Source organism: Helianthus annuus, chromosome 10 (genome assembly GCF_002127325.2).
Source record: "Helianthus annuus cultivar XRQ/B chromosome 10, HanXRQr2.0-SUNRISE, whole genome shotgun sequence".
Lineage (NCBI taxonomy): Eukaryota > Viridiplantae > Streptophyta > Magnoliopsida > Asterales > Asteraceae > Helianthus > Helianthus annuus.
Window position 1 is genome coordinate 169976755 of NC_035442.2, and position 16616 is coordinate 169993370.

The 16616-nt window shown below is 34.8% G+C and overlaps 1 protein-coding gene across 1 annotated transcript; it reads left to right on the top strand.

Moving 5' to 3' along the window:
- Positions 1-2112: 2112 nt before the first annotated feature.
- Positions 2113-6545, top strand: LOC110886570 (protein NRT1/ PTR FAMILY 1.2). The gene is made up of 4 exons (XM_022134379.2): positions 2113-2521; positions 2622-2839; positions 3614-4161; positions 5657-6545. The coding sequence occupies exons 1-4, from the start codon at positions 2377-2379 to the stop codon at positions 6501-6503; spliced, it is 1758 nt and encodes a 585-aa protein (XP_021990071.2). The 5' UTR covers positions 2113-2376; the 3' UTR covers positions 6504-6545.
- Positions 6546-16616: the final 10071 nt, after the last annotated feature.

Sequence of the window (16616 nt, forward strand, 5' to 3'; positions counted from 1 at the left end):
CACACAAAACCCTAGATTTTAATCAAAAAAGTACTCACCAAACAACGAATTGCAAATAAATAAACATAAAACCTGTTAAAATTTGCATCAAAGAAACCCTAGCCGTCGTCCCGAAGCATGACCTTCAACGAGATCTGGTCTTCGAAACATTTAAACAGACTACACCCGTAACCTCCCCTCATATAGTCTTCGAAACTTAAAAATATAACTTCGTGCAGGTGGGAGACGGTGGCTGTTGAGGAAGACGGTGGCTCTTTTTCGATATTCAAATCAATCAAACGATAAATCGATCAACTGAATCCAAACTAAAACCAAATCAACAATAACAATCACGCGATCGATGAGTGTAGGTTCACCGGAAGTTGCAGGTTAGCCGGAATCTTGGTAAAGTCGCCGGAAGCTGCAGGCTCGTGGATGGGTTGGGGTGTTTTATGTTTAAAAAAATTAGACACCATATCACTTGAGATTGATTGATTGCTTGTTCTGATTGAAGATGATGATGGTTGAAGGTGATGGGTTAGAAGATGATGATGATTGAAGAGGGTAGATGATGGAGAAGTGATGAAGAAATCTGCACATGTGGGTTAAAAAGAAATCAATTAAGATGAAGGGAGAGGGAAATTACAAATATGCCCATCATGTGTATATCATGTGCCAATTAATTAACCAGGGTTTGGGATGGAGTTAGTCTCAGGGGCCAAAATAGTTAGTTATCGAGACCATAGGGGCACATATGTTAAAAAATCTTATTTTGGGCTAATATAGTAAAATTGATATAATCACAGGGGCCAAAAACGTAATTTACTCTTTTTTTTCTGGGTGTTAATATTTACACACCACTCTTTTTTATCTCTCTCTATATACATACATATATAAAGAGAGATAAAGTAAAAATAGTGTGAAAATAAGATTATAAAGATCTAGAAATAGAATGAGCAATTTCTTTTTCTCTCACACACCCTCTCTTATACCTTGTATTTAACTTAATTTTTAAATATTAATTCAATTTGAATATCAACTTATAAACAATTTAAAAAAATAATCATATTTCTGTCTTTGTCACTTTTTTTTTACCAATATTTATCTTTAATCTATTTATAAACCAAACATATGTAAATAATTTCTTACGAAGAAGCTTAAATAATATACTCCAATAGCACTTTCAGTTGTATTTATGTGTTTGTTTTTTATTTCTCATTCTCCTCTTAAATCAATATGGCAATAATCTTGAATTATTTACATTGGTCGGATGTTACACGTTATTATTTTGATGTGCATTCAAAACCCCACCCAACTATAATCCAATTTACTTTCCACCATAAACTATTTACCAAAGAAAAATACTAATATTTATTTACATTGAAATTTAAGGGGGACATGCCTTCATATGACATATCAGATTATCACCCACTCACTGACAAGTAATTGTAAGATGATGGGATTTTTTTACCATAGAAAATTCAGCCAACCTGTAATGTTTCTTGTAAAAATAACAATTCGGATTTACTAGAAAATTGTAAAAGATTATTTAAATGAAATGAAAATTTTCCAAATGTATATGTAAGTGATATTCATGACATGGCCTATTTGAATAGCTATAGGTCAATTATAGAGTAATCTTACATTTAAAATATTATGCATAATTTTTCTACTTGTTTGTATTATTTTATTCCTTTTTTATATGTGTTATAATGATAAGAGATCATGTACAAGAGAAAAATTTCGTACAAAAAGTAGGAGAGCATCATGTTTACACATTTGTTTTTCTCAACTTAACAAAAAAATTGAGAATCATGTATAATAACCTTTCTCTACATATAATGAAGAGCAAAATTGTCTTTTAACGTTTTATTATAACAAATTAAAAGAATCTGACAACTTTGCCTTTCATTAAAAGCGAGGAAAAAGACAAAAATAGAAAAAAATAAAAAAACTGGATATTAACAGAAAAATCTGACTAGATTTTGCTTTTGGATGAAAATGACAACAAAATTGAAATACAGGAACACAGATTTAAAAGGTTTAAATTTTGGACTAAAGTAGTAAAAGTGACCAAAGCTCAGTGACTATTTTCACAGTTTACTCTTTAGATCTATTATTACATGCATTAGTAACTTTTTATGAATCTTTTACATAAACCCATAAAATAGTTTGGAAGAAAATAAATAGCAAGTACGATAAGATCTTCAAATTCACCTTGACAACGACAAGGCTGGATGAAATCCCATTTTTGAGTGATCATGTTCACAAGCAACATCATGTGATGGGCCACATTAATATGAATAAACAATTTGAGTAATCTTTTCGAATTAATTTGTACAAACAAAAGCCGCAACTAAAATTCATTATAAGTACAATTCCAGACATTGCAATTATATGTCTTTTCAAGCCATTTTATATATACAAGAGAGAGAGAAAGAGAGAGAGAGAGAGAGAGAGTTGAAAATGAGGGAGGAAATGAACCAGCAAACACAAACAAGAAAGATCAAAGGTGGCTTAATCACAATGCCTTTCATTATAGGTATGTTCTTGAATCATAAGTTTTCATCTTGACAATCAAATTCACTTTTTTATAACATGTTTTTTTTTTTTTTTTTTTTTTTTTTTTTTTTTTTTTGCAGCAAATGAGGCATTTGAGAAGTTGGCAAGCTATGGTTTGGTGCCAAACATGATATTGTATTTGATGAATGATTACAAGTTTGGTATAGCTAAAGGGACAAACATAATCTTCCTGTGGTCAGCAGCTACTAACTTTGCCCCAATCTTAGGGGCCTTTCTCTCTGACTCGTATTTGGGTCGCTTCCTCACCATCGCCTTCGGTTCTCTCTTTTCCCTTCTGGTAATGTTTACTTCTCTTTCTTAACAACTACATCCTTTCGACTGCGTTGTTATGTACAATAAAACAAACGTTAACTATATAACGAGTCGAGCTCGAGCTTATAAGAATTTGACAGAATGTAATATATAACTATTTATTAACTAGTTAAGTACTATTTCATGTAGCACTAAACAAGTCAAATTTTTATTTGACTCAAGATCGTGAGTTAAGTATATTTTGGTGGTATATGCGCTCTCGAGTTAAGTATAAATATTTCTCAAAATCGAGTTAAGTACTATTTCATGTACCACCAAAATATTTGCGCTCTCGAGTTAAGTACTATTTCATGTACCACCAAAATATTTTGGTGGACATTTAAATATTTTGAGTTAAGTACATTTAATTTTTTATGATGATTTAGGTGGTATTTGCGCTCTCAAGTTAAGTATAAATCTTTCTCAAAATCGAGCTGCTTGTATTAAAAGGCTCTCGCCTCGTCTAACTGTCAAATCGAGTTCAAAGTTCGATAAGATGACCGAGTTAAAGATTCTAAAGAAGCCTAGATGTACTATACTTCACTACACCAAAAATTTGTAAAAATTTCCACATTTGATTTTTGTCTTGTTAAAGAATCTTTAAATGGTTAAAATTATTTTACACAAAATGTATTAAACAATCTTTAAAAGGTTTTAATTGCTTTACACAAAATGTATTAGTGGAAAGAGCAATTTTATAAAATTGGTTTACACTTCACAAGTTACATTTATAAATTATAACCCCTAAAGTATTTTACAGGGTATGTTACTACTATGGTTAACAACAATGATCCCACAACTGAAGCCACCCCATTGCAACCAGTTAACCGAAGCCTGCAAGCCATCAACACATTCTCAATTCGCTTTCTTGATCTTCGCCTTCATGTTCATCTCAATCGGAGCGGGTGGTGTTAGACCGTGTTCACTAGCATTTGGTGCAGAACAAATTGACAACAAAAACAATCCCAACAATGGGAGGGCATTAGAAAGCTTCTTTGGGTGGTATTACGCTGCTAGCGCAATGGCGGTGCTTGTCGCGTTTACCGTCATTGTTTACATTCAAGATCATGCTGGATGGAAGGTTGGTTTTGGGGTTCCAATGATTCTCATGCTTTTATCTGTCATTTTGTTCTTTGTAGCTTCTTCTCTTTATCTCAAGACTAAGGTTACAAAGAGTATATTCACAAGCTTTGTACAAGTGCTGGTTGCTGCTTATAAGAATCGAAAAGTCGTCGCCGGACCCCCAAACCGGTGGCATCATCTTAGGAAAGATTCAGCCACCACCACCGTACCCACCGAGAGACTTAGGTAGATACGCTTATGGATTTCCTATTGTTGTCTTAATTAACTAACTTTATGTTCATTAATAATTCAGGTTCTCATATATTAATCAATTATAATTATAACAGTGGGTAATCCGCATGTTGCAGCGAAGTCAACAATATGGGCCCAGAACATAACTAAAACCTAAAAATGTTAAACATCATATATACGTTGTGTTTGTATATATATTAAAGCACTCGCGCTTCGCAGCTGCAACGTGCAGGAAACCCTTATGATAAACATTATACGATATATTGCAAAAAAAATTTATCTAGTGAGAAACCTGTGCGTTGCGGCGGAGTCAACAATTTACATCTAAATTTTTAACTAACTTCTCTAAAATTACAAAATACATTGTATGTTAAATTTGATTAATTTTCGTTCAGTGATTAGTCCTTTAATCCAAATACACAAATACAATAAAATGTATTTTTGAATATATGTTCTTGATGAAATGTGATGAGTTTATTATCCATAAGCTTATGTTTTTATTATTTATAAATAATCTAAAATATAGTATAGATTTGCTAAACATAAATGTCATTCATCAAGAGAAGAGGGGTATGAATGGAAGAAAATGACAAAAAGTTAGATATTTTAACTTCATTTTTGTACTTTTTGGTTCATACTTTTGTATTTTTTTTTTCATTGTATTATTTTTGTACGTGTGTTTAGGGGTGTTCGCGATCATATTATTCGGTTTTCAGATATCCGATCCGAAAATCGGATATCTGAAAATTTCGGATAGTGAATATTAATATCCGAATCCGTATCCGAAATTTCGGATACGGATTCAGATATTCAAATAGATATCCGAATTTATATAATTATAAAAAAATATGTTTCGTGCATAGATTAAAACTAAACTTATATTCGATTTTCCAAATTCCCAACATTGAAAACTAAAAACATTCGTAAATTTATATCCGAATCCGATTATTTACTAATTTTTACTATATTTTAAACTAAATATAATGCTCATATTCTATATACATTTATAAAAAAAATTTAGTTTTCGGATAATCGGATTATCCGAAATTTTTGAAATTCGTATCCGAATCCGAAAATTCGGATTATCCGGTTTTGGATATTTCGGATACGGATTTTCAAATATTTCGGATTGGGTTTCGGATCCGGATCTTTTTGAACATCCGCACGTGTGTTTGAATTTTCTCCACTTTTTAAAATTCAGGGTTAGTGACTGTATTTGTTTTTCTGATTTTAAAATTCAGGACTGGCGTCTGGGTTTTTTTTTTTTTTAATTCAGGACTGGTGTCTTATTGTTTTTTTTTATGGCTTTTAAAATTCGGACCAGTGTTCTTGCAAATCATAGCTGCATGTGTTGTTCAAAAAAAATAATTTAAAAGAAAAAGAAGGAATAATTTGGTTCTCAAGAGCAACTGAAACTATGATAGATTCATGGTTTTTCATATATTAATCAACCATGAAAGGCACGCTAAAACAACCATATATCTTCCAGGTTTCTAAACAAAGCTTGCATAATTCAGAACCCGAAAGACGTAACACCAGACGGTTTCGCTTCAAATCCATGGCGCCTATGCACAATCGAGCAAGTTGAGGAACTAAAATCGCTAATCCGAGTTCTACCCTTGTGGTCATCGGGGCTCATGATGTCGATAAACGTAAGCCAATCATCATTTCCAGTTCTCCAAGCGAAAACAATGGATCGACATCTAGGTTCATCAACCTTCCAAATCCCACCTGGCTCTTTCCCCTTCTTTACCATCGGCACAATCGCAATTTGGGTGATCCTATACGACCGCGTAATAATCCCATGTTTGTCAAAAATCCTACAAAAACAAGTTCATCTTGGTGTCAAATTTAGAATGGGGATCGGTCTTGTGATCTCCACATTAGCCATGATAATTTCCGCCATAGTTGAACACATTCGACGAAAGAAAGCAATTGAAGAAGGAGCCGTGGTTAACATGTCAGCAATGTGGCTAATTCCACAATATTGTTTACATGGTTTAGCCGAGGCGTTGAGTGCGGTCGGGCAAAATGAGTTTTATTATTCGGAGTTAACAAAAAGCATGTCTAGCATTGCGGGTTCGCTATTCTTGGTGGGGATGGGGGTGGCTAATTTGTTGGCTAGTGTTATATTAAGCGCGGTTGAGAAGTTAAGTAGAGGAAGCGGGAGCGAAGGGTGGATTACGTCGAATATTAACGAGGGTCGTTACGATTGTTACTATTGGGTTCTTGCAATAATGAGTTTTGTGAACTTGTTTTATTTTGTTGCTTGTAGCTGGGCTTATGGTCCTTGTGTAGATGAAAAGGAGACATGTGAAGACTCGGATGAAGAGTGACTTGTTTAGCTTGCTTGTATTTGATTTAGATAATTACTTATGTATATAGACTATCATTATTAGAGTTAATAGCCAAAATGGTCCCTGAGGTTTGCTCACTTTTGCCACTTTAGTCCAAAATCCAAAATTTTTAAATCTGGGTCCCTAAGGTTTGCATTTTGTTGCCATTTTAGTCCAAATTTCAAAAACCCTCTTTTTTGACTGTTGCAACCAGCCTATTTTGTCCTTTTGCGCAGGGGTATTCTGGGTGTGATCTGAGTTTGTTATAATAACTCATAAAAATGACCAAAATACCCCTGCACAAAAGGACAAAATAGGCTGGTTGCAACAGTCAAAAAAGGGAGTTTTTGAAATTTGGACTAAAATGGCAACAAAATGCAAACCTCAAGGACCCAGATTTAAAAATTTTGGATTTTGGATTAAAGTGGCAAAAGTGAGCAAACCTCAGGGACCATTTTGGCTATTAACTCATCATTATTATCATTATTATTACTGTTGTTATTGTAAGGTAAACTATTATTATTATTATTATTATTAGTAGTAGTATTATTAGTACTACTACTACCACTACCATCACCACCACCACCACCACCACCACCACCACCACCACCACCACCACCACTACCACTACCACCACTACTACCACTACCACTACTACCACTACCACTACTACCACTACCACTACTACCACTACTACTACCACTACCACTACTACTACCACTACCACTACTACTACCACTACTACTACTACCACTATTACTACTATCACTACCACTACTACCACTACTACCACTACCACTACTACCACTACCACTACCACTACCACTACCACTACCACTACCACTACCACTACCACTACCACTACCACTACCACTACTATTATTATTATAATTATTATTATTATTATTATTATTATTATTATTATTATTATTATTATTATTATTATTAGGGGCGGACCCACCCCCATGCCAAGGTGGGCGGGCACACCCCCGAGAAATTTTTTTTTTATGTTAATTTCCGACGAAAATCCCGTCCACACCCCTTGGAATTTTTCATGTTAATTTTAGTGTATTTGGCATTCCAAATATACTAAAGCTAGCCGAGAAGTATCCATATGATTTCAATGAAGAGGAAAAACGAAGACTTCCGGTTCAACTCGGAAACTACTTTAATTTTGTGAAAAAAGATAAACAATTCGCCAACTTGGATGGTTTGTCAAGTCTTGTAAGGTTAATGGTTTCAACAAATATTCACGTAACTTTTACATTGGTATATCGGTTATTGAAGCTTGTTCTCGTATTACCCGTCGCAACCGCAACCGTTGAAAGATGTTTTTCGGCAATGAAGAATGTGAAGACCGACTTGCGTAATCGGATTGGGGATGAGAATTTAAGTGATAGTTGTGTATGTTATATAGAGAAAGACTTGCTTAAGAAAGTAGGTTTAGATGATGTTTTGGATAGATTTCAAAAAATAAAAACCCGTAGGGCGGCGTTTTAATTATGTTTGTACCTATGTTGTCAAAAGCGAGCCAGGCGCGCGCCTAGGCGCACGGGCGCAGCGAGGCGTGACCAAACCGCCTGGTGGAGTCTCAGGCGCAGATCTGCGACTTTTTTTTTCAAAAAACGACATCTAGGCGCGCGTTTGGAGCTAGGCGCAGGTGACTACAGGCGCTCTTCCGGCCAGATTCTGGCCAAAAACAACTTTCCGGCGACTTTTCAACCAGATTCCGACCAAAAGCAAGCCTGAACTTGCTGGAACTGTTACAGATTTGTGGAGGGAGAAGAAGGGTAGAAAAGAGATAGCGTTAAAAATGATACCGGCTTTTATGTTTAAACCAGATAAAAGGGTATTTAGTACTGTTCATGAACAGTAAACAGTGAAAAAGCCTGACTTTGACTGATGAGAGTGTTGATAAATAGACTTTGACCCTAAAAGTGAACCTAGCACACTAGAAATGCAGATTTCATTTTACATTTTGTATAAAAGTATAAAAAGTTATCTTTAATTTATAAAAATTTTTGTAGTTAGATTATAAGGTGGTTATTATTAAAACTTATGTTATTAACTTTTTACATCTATTATATATATAATTTTTTTTATTTTTTCTATATATACGCCTTGCTTATCTTACGCCCTCGCTTTTTAAGCGCCTTGCGCCTAGGCTCCGGGCAAGGCTTGTGCGCCTTGAGTGCGCCTTGCGCCTTTGACAACATAGGTTTGTACAAAGTTTGACGTGTTTGCCAAATATATAAATTTAGTTTGATGTTCTTTTGTCTTACATGACCCGACCCGACCCGATACAACCGATTTTTTTACTTATGTACCTAGGGGCCTAAAATTTTTAAAAATTTTCCGCACCCCCATGAAAAAATTCCTGGATCCGCCACTGATTATTATTGTTATTATTACTGTTACTGTTACTGTTATCGTTACCGTTACCGTTATCACTGTTGTTATTGTAAGGTAATCATCAGTATGATTCTGAATATATGTCCTTTAGGCTTATGTCATCTCCAGGCAGCAAGCTCAAGTTGGCCCAATTTCAACATCTCAATGAGTCAAGGCTGGCCCACTAGTGTTAGGCCCAACATCCCTTCCCTGTAAAACGAAGGGGATTCTCATATTTCTTGGTTAAATCTATCATCTGGGAATTAAAGAAAAATTGATAAAATTATTGGTCGATTTAAGTTTATTGATCTTTTGATAAACATTGGGACTTGATCTAATTAAGAAAATGGTTCGTAATTATTTGTATTCTATTAGATTTTAAGTGGTTAGTACTTCATAGGTTTGAATGACAATATTCTAATTTGTATATGCTAAGTTAATCATCATACTCAGTAAATCCCACCAATAGCAAAAGAAAGGTAGGGTTTGAGGAGGGTAAGATGTAAACAACCTTATCTCTACCCTGTAGGAATAGAGAGGCTGCTTCCGGTATATATGTGCGTATAATTTACGCCCCGCTTGCGGTACACGCATATAATGTATATGTGTGGGTCATCGGGGGTAAAAGTGAAAACGCACTAATTTTAACGTTATTTTACTAATTTCGTGAAAATAACGTTAAAAGCTGCGGACGGTTAATCATGCATCATGTGGTGGCGTTGATAGCTGAGAGACAAAAGGGTACATGCACTAATCGGTTTATATCCCAATTGCTGAGTGTTATGTGTCTTATGTCCAAGGCTTGATGCAAAACTACTATCGAGTCGCGGGTCTCACTGGAAGCAGTCTCTCTATTCCTACAGGGTAGAGGTAAGGCTGTCTACATCTTACCCTCCTTAGACCCTACCTTTGCTTTGCTATTGGTGAGATTACTGAGTATGATGATGATGATAATAATAAGTTAATGGTTAGTTTTTCTATAATTTTATAATTCATAAGCATATATAGTAATTACAACTTCAAATTTTTAAAAACAATACAAACATATCATAATCAACATCCCGCTTCAAGGCGCGAGTTAACGTAAACCCGTTATACAACAAGTTGTATAATATATACTTTGACTTCAATAATTATAACGGAGGTTGAGCCAATAGAAAATAAGGGGACCTCAACTAAGGACGTCTTACGCATGTGCGCTTTAACTTTCCACCTCAAAAGATGACTAAGTTTGCAGGGACGGACCTAGCATGTTACTAGGGGTAGCCCCCATTACCCTTTGACACTCCGACGATAGTATAAATTTTGGAAAAATTTGACGTCTTTTCGATTTTGTTACCGTTTTTTATATATAAAACGTTGCCCTTATAAAGATAAACGAATTTTATATAAAATAAGTGGTGGCCGGACATGTTATTCAAATTCACTCGTTTTATAAGAAAGAATAAGAAACATAGAATAAGGTGATGTTTGCTTTGATCCAAATTCACTCGTGTATATATTACTTCTATGTTACTTTTATCGTTAAGAACATATTCTCCATGCAGGATTTTAAAATTAGCTTGCGCTAACAATAAACATTGTTAACGTAAGCCCACAATTAACTTAGTTGGTAAACTCAGTTGGTCATGAATGAAAGTAAAATACAATTAATCTACTAGCGTACTAAGTAGCCAAATAAGAACAACCCGGGCGTGTCATACCCAGCATGACAAATGTTGGAGGCGAGGCGGGGTTAACTTACTTTAGGACTAGGAAACTACTTAGTTGAATCATAATAAAACATCAAGTGATGTGGTGGAATGAGTTTGGATAGCCAAGGCTTCCATGTTTCACACCTTTACCAAAACACAAGTCTTGCCATATGAAACTATGGTAAACTTGGATGGTTTCATCACTTGTTGGTTATTTAAACCCTATCAAAACAGAAAGTTTAGAGGTTCTTGGACCTTAAACTTGATAGAGAACAACCACACACAAGCCTCACAATCATGGGTTAGATTGAGGACAAGGTGGGTACAAGTATTTCACAAGAAATAAACTTAAAAGATGAACATCTATAAAGTTTAGTGAAATTAAACCAACTTTGGACATCAAAATCGGAGTTGTACCACCTTATTACACCTTAGTGAACATTGGTGATGTAGACTAGAAAACGGGATAGGAAATCAGACCTGTTGATTCTCACAGAATACCAGGAACGATTCTTCCAAAATTCGTTGATTCACGAAGAATACCGAAAATTGGGATTTTCACACACAAAACACACACTAGTGAATTGGGAGAGAAAAATGACTGTTCATATATTACAAAACTGATATGTTTTCTCCCATTACATCCATATAAATAACAAGGTAAATTGAAAACGGGCTTCAAAAAACACTTGGGCCAAAAGCTAGAACGAAATAAAAGTCCACCAAAAGCAATAAAAAAACATAAAATGATAAATAACTCATAGAAATAAGCGTTTTTGGGCCCGAATGGTGGTTTGTAGAAAGATGGGCCTCACTCTCACGATCGTTTCGCCTGGTCGCACGCCTAAAACGGACCCCCGTAGCCCAAGTTAGAGCAATTTTAGTGAAACCCCTTTTGTTACACGATCTTGGGCCTCCAAATATAAGATGGCCCGCTCCTCCACACTTGGGCCCGCATCAATTGGGTAACAAACTTTGATGTGGTCCAAGTGTTTTGAAGCAAGAAAACTCAAGAAATAAGTAGTAAAAGTGAGTTAGAACTCACATTGAACTTCAAAGATATTCTGCTAAAAAATCAGAATTTAATGATGATTTTGAAGTGTTTTGAGAGTGATTAAGTATTTGAAAAGTGTTTAGGAGTGTATGGAGGCTCCTATTTATAATAGGGTTGATTAGGGTTTGAGTTAAAAGAGTTAGGAGGTGATTGGAGGTGATTGGAGGTGAACAAGGTGACCAAAATGGATCAACCCGCGAGCTAGCAGCGTTTAGCTACGGATCGACCTCCCTGGCATGGCGCTGGGGATCCAGGGATTCTCCCGTGTGGCGCTAGGGAGTACTTTCTGCAACTTTTCATTTTTGGCCCCTGAACTTTGTAATTATGTTATTTTATGCCGTAAACTTGCATTTTAGCCTGTGTTTAGGTATTCCAAGTGTAAAAAAGTATAGTATGAGTGTATGCATGTAAGATTAATATATTCAAGTAACTCGAGTCTCGATCTATGCGTATAATCATGTATTCGACGTGTGATTTCGGATAACACAAGTATGTAACAAGTATATGTATAAAAATGAAGCATTATGATCAAAGCCTCGGATTACAAGTTTGGAAATGAATTACGGATACGATACGATTACAAGTTTTCAAAAATAGAAATACGATTACAACTTCCTAAATAAGGAAAGTACAAAATGCGAAGCATTACATCAGTGTGAATTAACCCCCCTATAAAGCCTCTTTTAACTATATTAAAAAGAGAAAAAAAGTAAACAAAAACCAAAAACCAAATCTGATTGGTTTATCCAGGAGGGCCCCATGGCTTTCTTCCTCTCATGCCCATTATGGCTTTGGCGGAGGCCAAGGATAGTGCCCCCTTGGCGAAGGCGGGGTGGTGTTGGTGCCACCCAGCTGAGATGGTTGGGGGCGTTGCCCCACACTGTCTCGTCTAAGTGACGTGAAGAACTAAAGGGGCCCTTGACTAGGGGTGTAATTTTTTTGAACGACACAAACTTATCTTGAACTTTACGGGTTTGAGTTTAGTTTGAATGAGTTTGGGTCAGCTCTAAGTGAAATTTGTGAACACTTTTTTGTAAATGGCATATTTTCGTGTCAATCCGACAGTTTAAGGTGTTGGCATGTTTAACCCATTTATTTATTTCTTTCAGTTATTTAAAGTTTGTTTTATATAATAACTTAAACTTCTGGCTATCTTTTATGGCAAAATTAGAACTTTAAAAACAATTTGGCATCATCTAAACAAAATTGATTTAACATAACTGACTAGTATTTAACTTTTGCGTTGTGGTGCGAGGTCGTAAAATTATGCTATGTGGTAAGCAAACAACGATTAAAACTAGGAAAAATCATAAAATAAAGGCGTGAATTTATACTGTTACTTGACATAAAACGTAGGTAAATACAATCGCGAACCTATACCACGAGCTACCATAAAGTATACAAACTCAAATTTATAGAGAAAGCTTAACATAAAAAACCTAAAAGAATAAAGGCAAAACTTGCACGTCTAAAAATAAAGGAATAACAAACATCCCATTATCCTGTATTTGGTACCTTATGGTAAGTGGTGAAAAAAATGTGATCTAATTGAAGAATGACATTTATATAGTTATGTTGAAAGGGGGGCTTCATTAGCTATTTTAGCAAAGAAGTTATCCTAATTGTTATTATATATAATGTGAAGATTTAGAATTTTAAAGTATTGATATGGAAAAGAAGTTACCCGGTTTTTTCTAGCTTAAATAGATTGTGTTCGTGTCAATCTACGAATACACGTGTTATGTTTAGTCCATATACAAGATATGATTCTTGGCTTTGTATCGTGTAAAATTTTTGGGTACCTGTCAGTGGCCAACCTGTGAAATCTTTTATATTATATATATATATATATATTTTTTTTGTAGAATAAAATGTTGTAGATATGAAACATATTATATTATAATAGAATACATAAAAGAATATTTGGGTTTGAAGAGCTTGAGTTCGAATTCTACGTATAACAAAATTAGTGAAATTCATCTTAAAATAATACATACAATATATTAGGGGTGTTCAATATTCGATTATTAAGAATTCGTTTCGATTATAAGAATTTAAATTCGAATTCGATTCAATTCGAGCCAAGTAAATCGAATACTAATTTATAGTTTCAAAATCGATTCGAAATTCGAATAAAAATCATACATTTTTATTTGAGTAAAATGTCCTGATAGTCTATGTGGTTTTGTAAAATAACACCTATAGTCCCCAACTTTTGGAAATTACACTGGTGCTCCCTGTAGTTTGACAAGTTGTTACTCAGATAGTCCCTTGAGTGGATGTCCATAGTTTTCTCCGTTAAGTCCATCCGAAATTACTTATTTACCTCTCCCTTTAAAAAAAATATGGATTGTTAAATAACCAGCTGATATCACTTCTTCTATATTGTTTCTTCTCAATATTTCAAACCTAAAAATTAATCACTCGAGCCGCAAACAACCTTTCTTCTTCTTCGTATCAAGCTAAAACATCTTTAAAACCAAATCTCACAAAACAACCATCCTTCTTAGTTTTCACACAACAAACCTGCAACTTCTTGTTTTCAATTATCAATCAATGCAATCGAACACTTCTTTTTCTTCTATGTTTATTTCTGCAACACGAACACAAACAAACAATATCAAATCTTAGTCAAATTGCTGAAGAAGATAAAGTGCAACTCAGATTCAGATCTCAAACCTCGAGTTCAATCAAATTTCTTCACCATCAACAAACTATTTCAGGTTCAACAACAAATCAGATTTTGTGTGCTTCTTTCTTTGGAAATCTGCAACAACAATTCAGGGATGAGGTGGTGCAGTGGTGGTGGTGTGGTGGCGGTGGTGGTGCTGCGGTCGGGGTTCAGGGATGAGGTGGTGCATCGGTGGTGGTGCGGCGTCATGATTGTGGTTGTTACAGTGGTTGATTGGTGTTGTTTGGTAGATGTGGTGTGGTTGTTACAGAGAGAAGACGGTGAAGGTGGTTACTTGTGGTGTAGGTGGGAGATTGTTGGTGGTTAATGGTGGGGGGAAACAGAGAGAAAGGTGGTGGGTGGGTGGAGTTGTTTTGTTTTTATAGAGTGGAGAAGATGAAGGGTAAATTTGTCATTTCACATCCAGTTAACGGAGAAAACTAACCGTCATCCACTCAAGGGACTATCCGAGTAACAAACTGTCACACCATCGGGAGCACCGGTGTAATTTCCAAAAGTTGGGGACTATAAATGTTATTTTGCAAAACTACATGGACTATCCGTGCATTTTACTCTTTTTATTTATTATTTTTATATATTATACATTATAACTTTTATTGAATATAACTGGGGCCCGCATTAGAACCATGATTCCATTAAAATAGATTCCTAAGCAGTTCTCCCACGGTATAATATTCGACGCAATAGTTGTATTATTATAGATGAACTCACTAGTATGAAATAGTACCAAAAAAATGAGTTAACAGTCATTTTCGTCACTGTGGGTTGTTCATTTTTGCCATTTCAGGCCAACTTTCAAAAATACACCAGTTTTCTCCCTGACATACCGGAAACGTGCCAATTCAGTCCAAAAATTAAAACTCACTTAAGTCAGACAGGTTAAATGAAGGGTATTATTGTCAATTCATATATCTTTTATTTTCACCTTATTTTATGAATTGACAATAACATCATTCATTTAACCTGTCTGACTTACCTGAGCTTTAATTTTTGGACTGAAGTAGCACCTTTCCAGTATGTCAGGGAAAAAACTGGTGCATTTTTGAAAATTAGTATGAAATGGCAAAAATGAACAAATTATTGAGACAAAAATGAAAATTAACTAAAAGAATTATTCTATGTTAAATCTTTTTTCGCGGTAGAATAAGGCATGCTATGCGTTTGCTAAAAAATAAGACACAATCTACTTTGTGAAATGGAACAAAGCAAAGAGACCAACCCTCAATTATAATCTGTTTTCCATGTAACTCGTGTAAGTAAACATGAACCAAGAAGTTATATTTAAAAAAAAACTAGTTTTAAAGAAGTTTGCCGGGTTACGCTGAATTTCTTTTATTATTTAGTCTGTGCTTATATGTGTTTTGAAATCACTACGAGCGTGTTGCGAACGGAACTAAAGACAAGAATAAAAAGAAAATGTAGAAAAAAACACTAAAAGATAACCGAAAGAAAGTCAACCAAAAAATTTGTATGGTAACGATGTTGTTCGTATGAAAACATTGTCAGAGATGAGCAAATTGTTCAGGGTACCGGTACCAAATTTGCCGAACCAAAAGATCTTAAGTACCAATTCGGTGCCGACCTTTTGCGTTCCTGGTACAGGTTCACAACCGTTTTTTACCTTCATATACCGATACCGTAACCGGTGTTCTGTATCGGTTGGCACCGAGCTCATCCCTACCCCTGAAACTAAAAGAAGAAAAAATTAAAATTTGAAGAAAATCAACAAAAAAAGTTGTACGATACCGTTGTTCGTACGGTAACTGTGATCAGGGATAAGCAAATGGTACCGGGTAGCAGCACTGAATTTCCCTAACAAAGAGATTTCCAATATCAATTCGGCACCAACTTTTGGCGTTTTCTGTATTATTGCCGGTTTTTACCTTCATGTATTGATACCGAACAGGACCATCCCGGTATTTTCGATACCAGTACTAGTTCGATACCGGTTGACACCAAGCTTATCCCAACCCCTGATATTAAAAAAAGGATTAAAGTTTAAAAGTAAAGAAAATAACTATTATTATAATATTAAAATAATAAAAGTAGTAAAAAAAACTATATATTATTATAATATTAAAATTAATATTCATTTCAATTCGTTTAGTAATATATAGTAACTAGGTTATAACCCCGTGTATCACACGGGTTGGATAAATGTAATTTTATATACTAAATAAAAAACAATATATTTTTTAAATCCTCATTTATTACACGTGTTGAGTAAATATAATTTTATATATTAAATAATAAAAAAAGTTAGATCTATAAGAACCTCATTT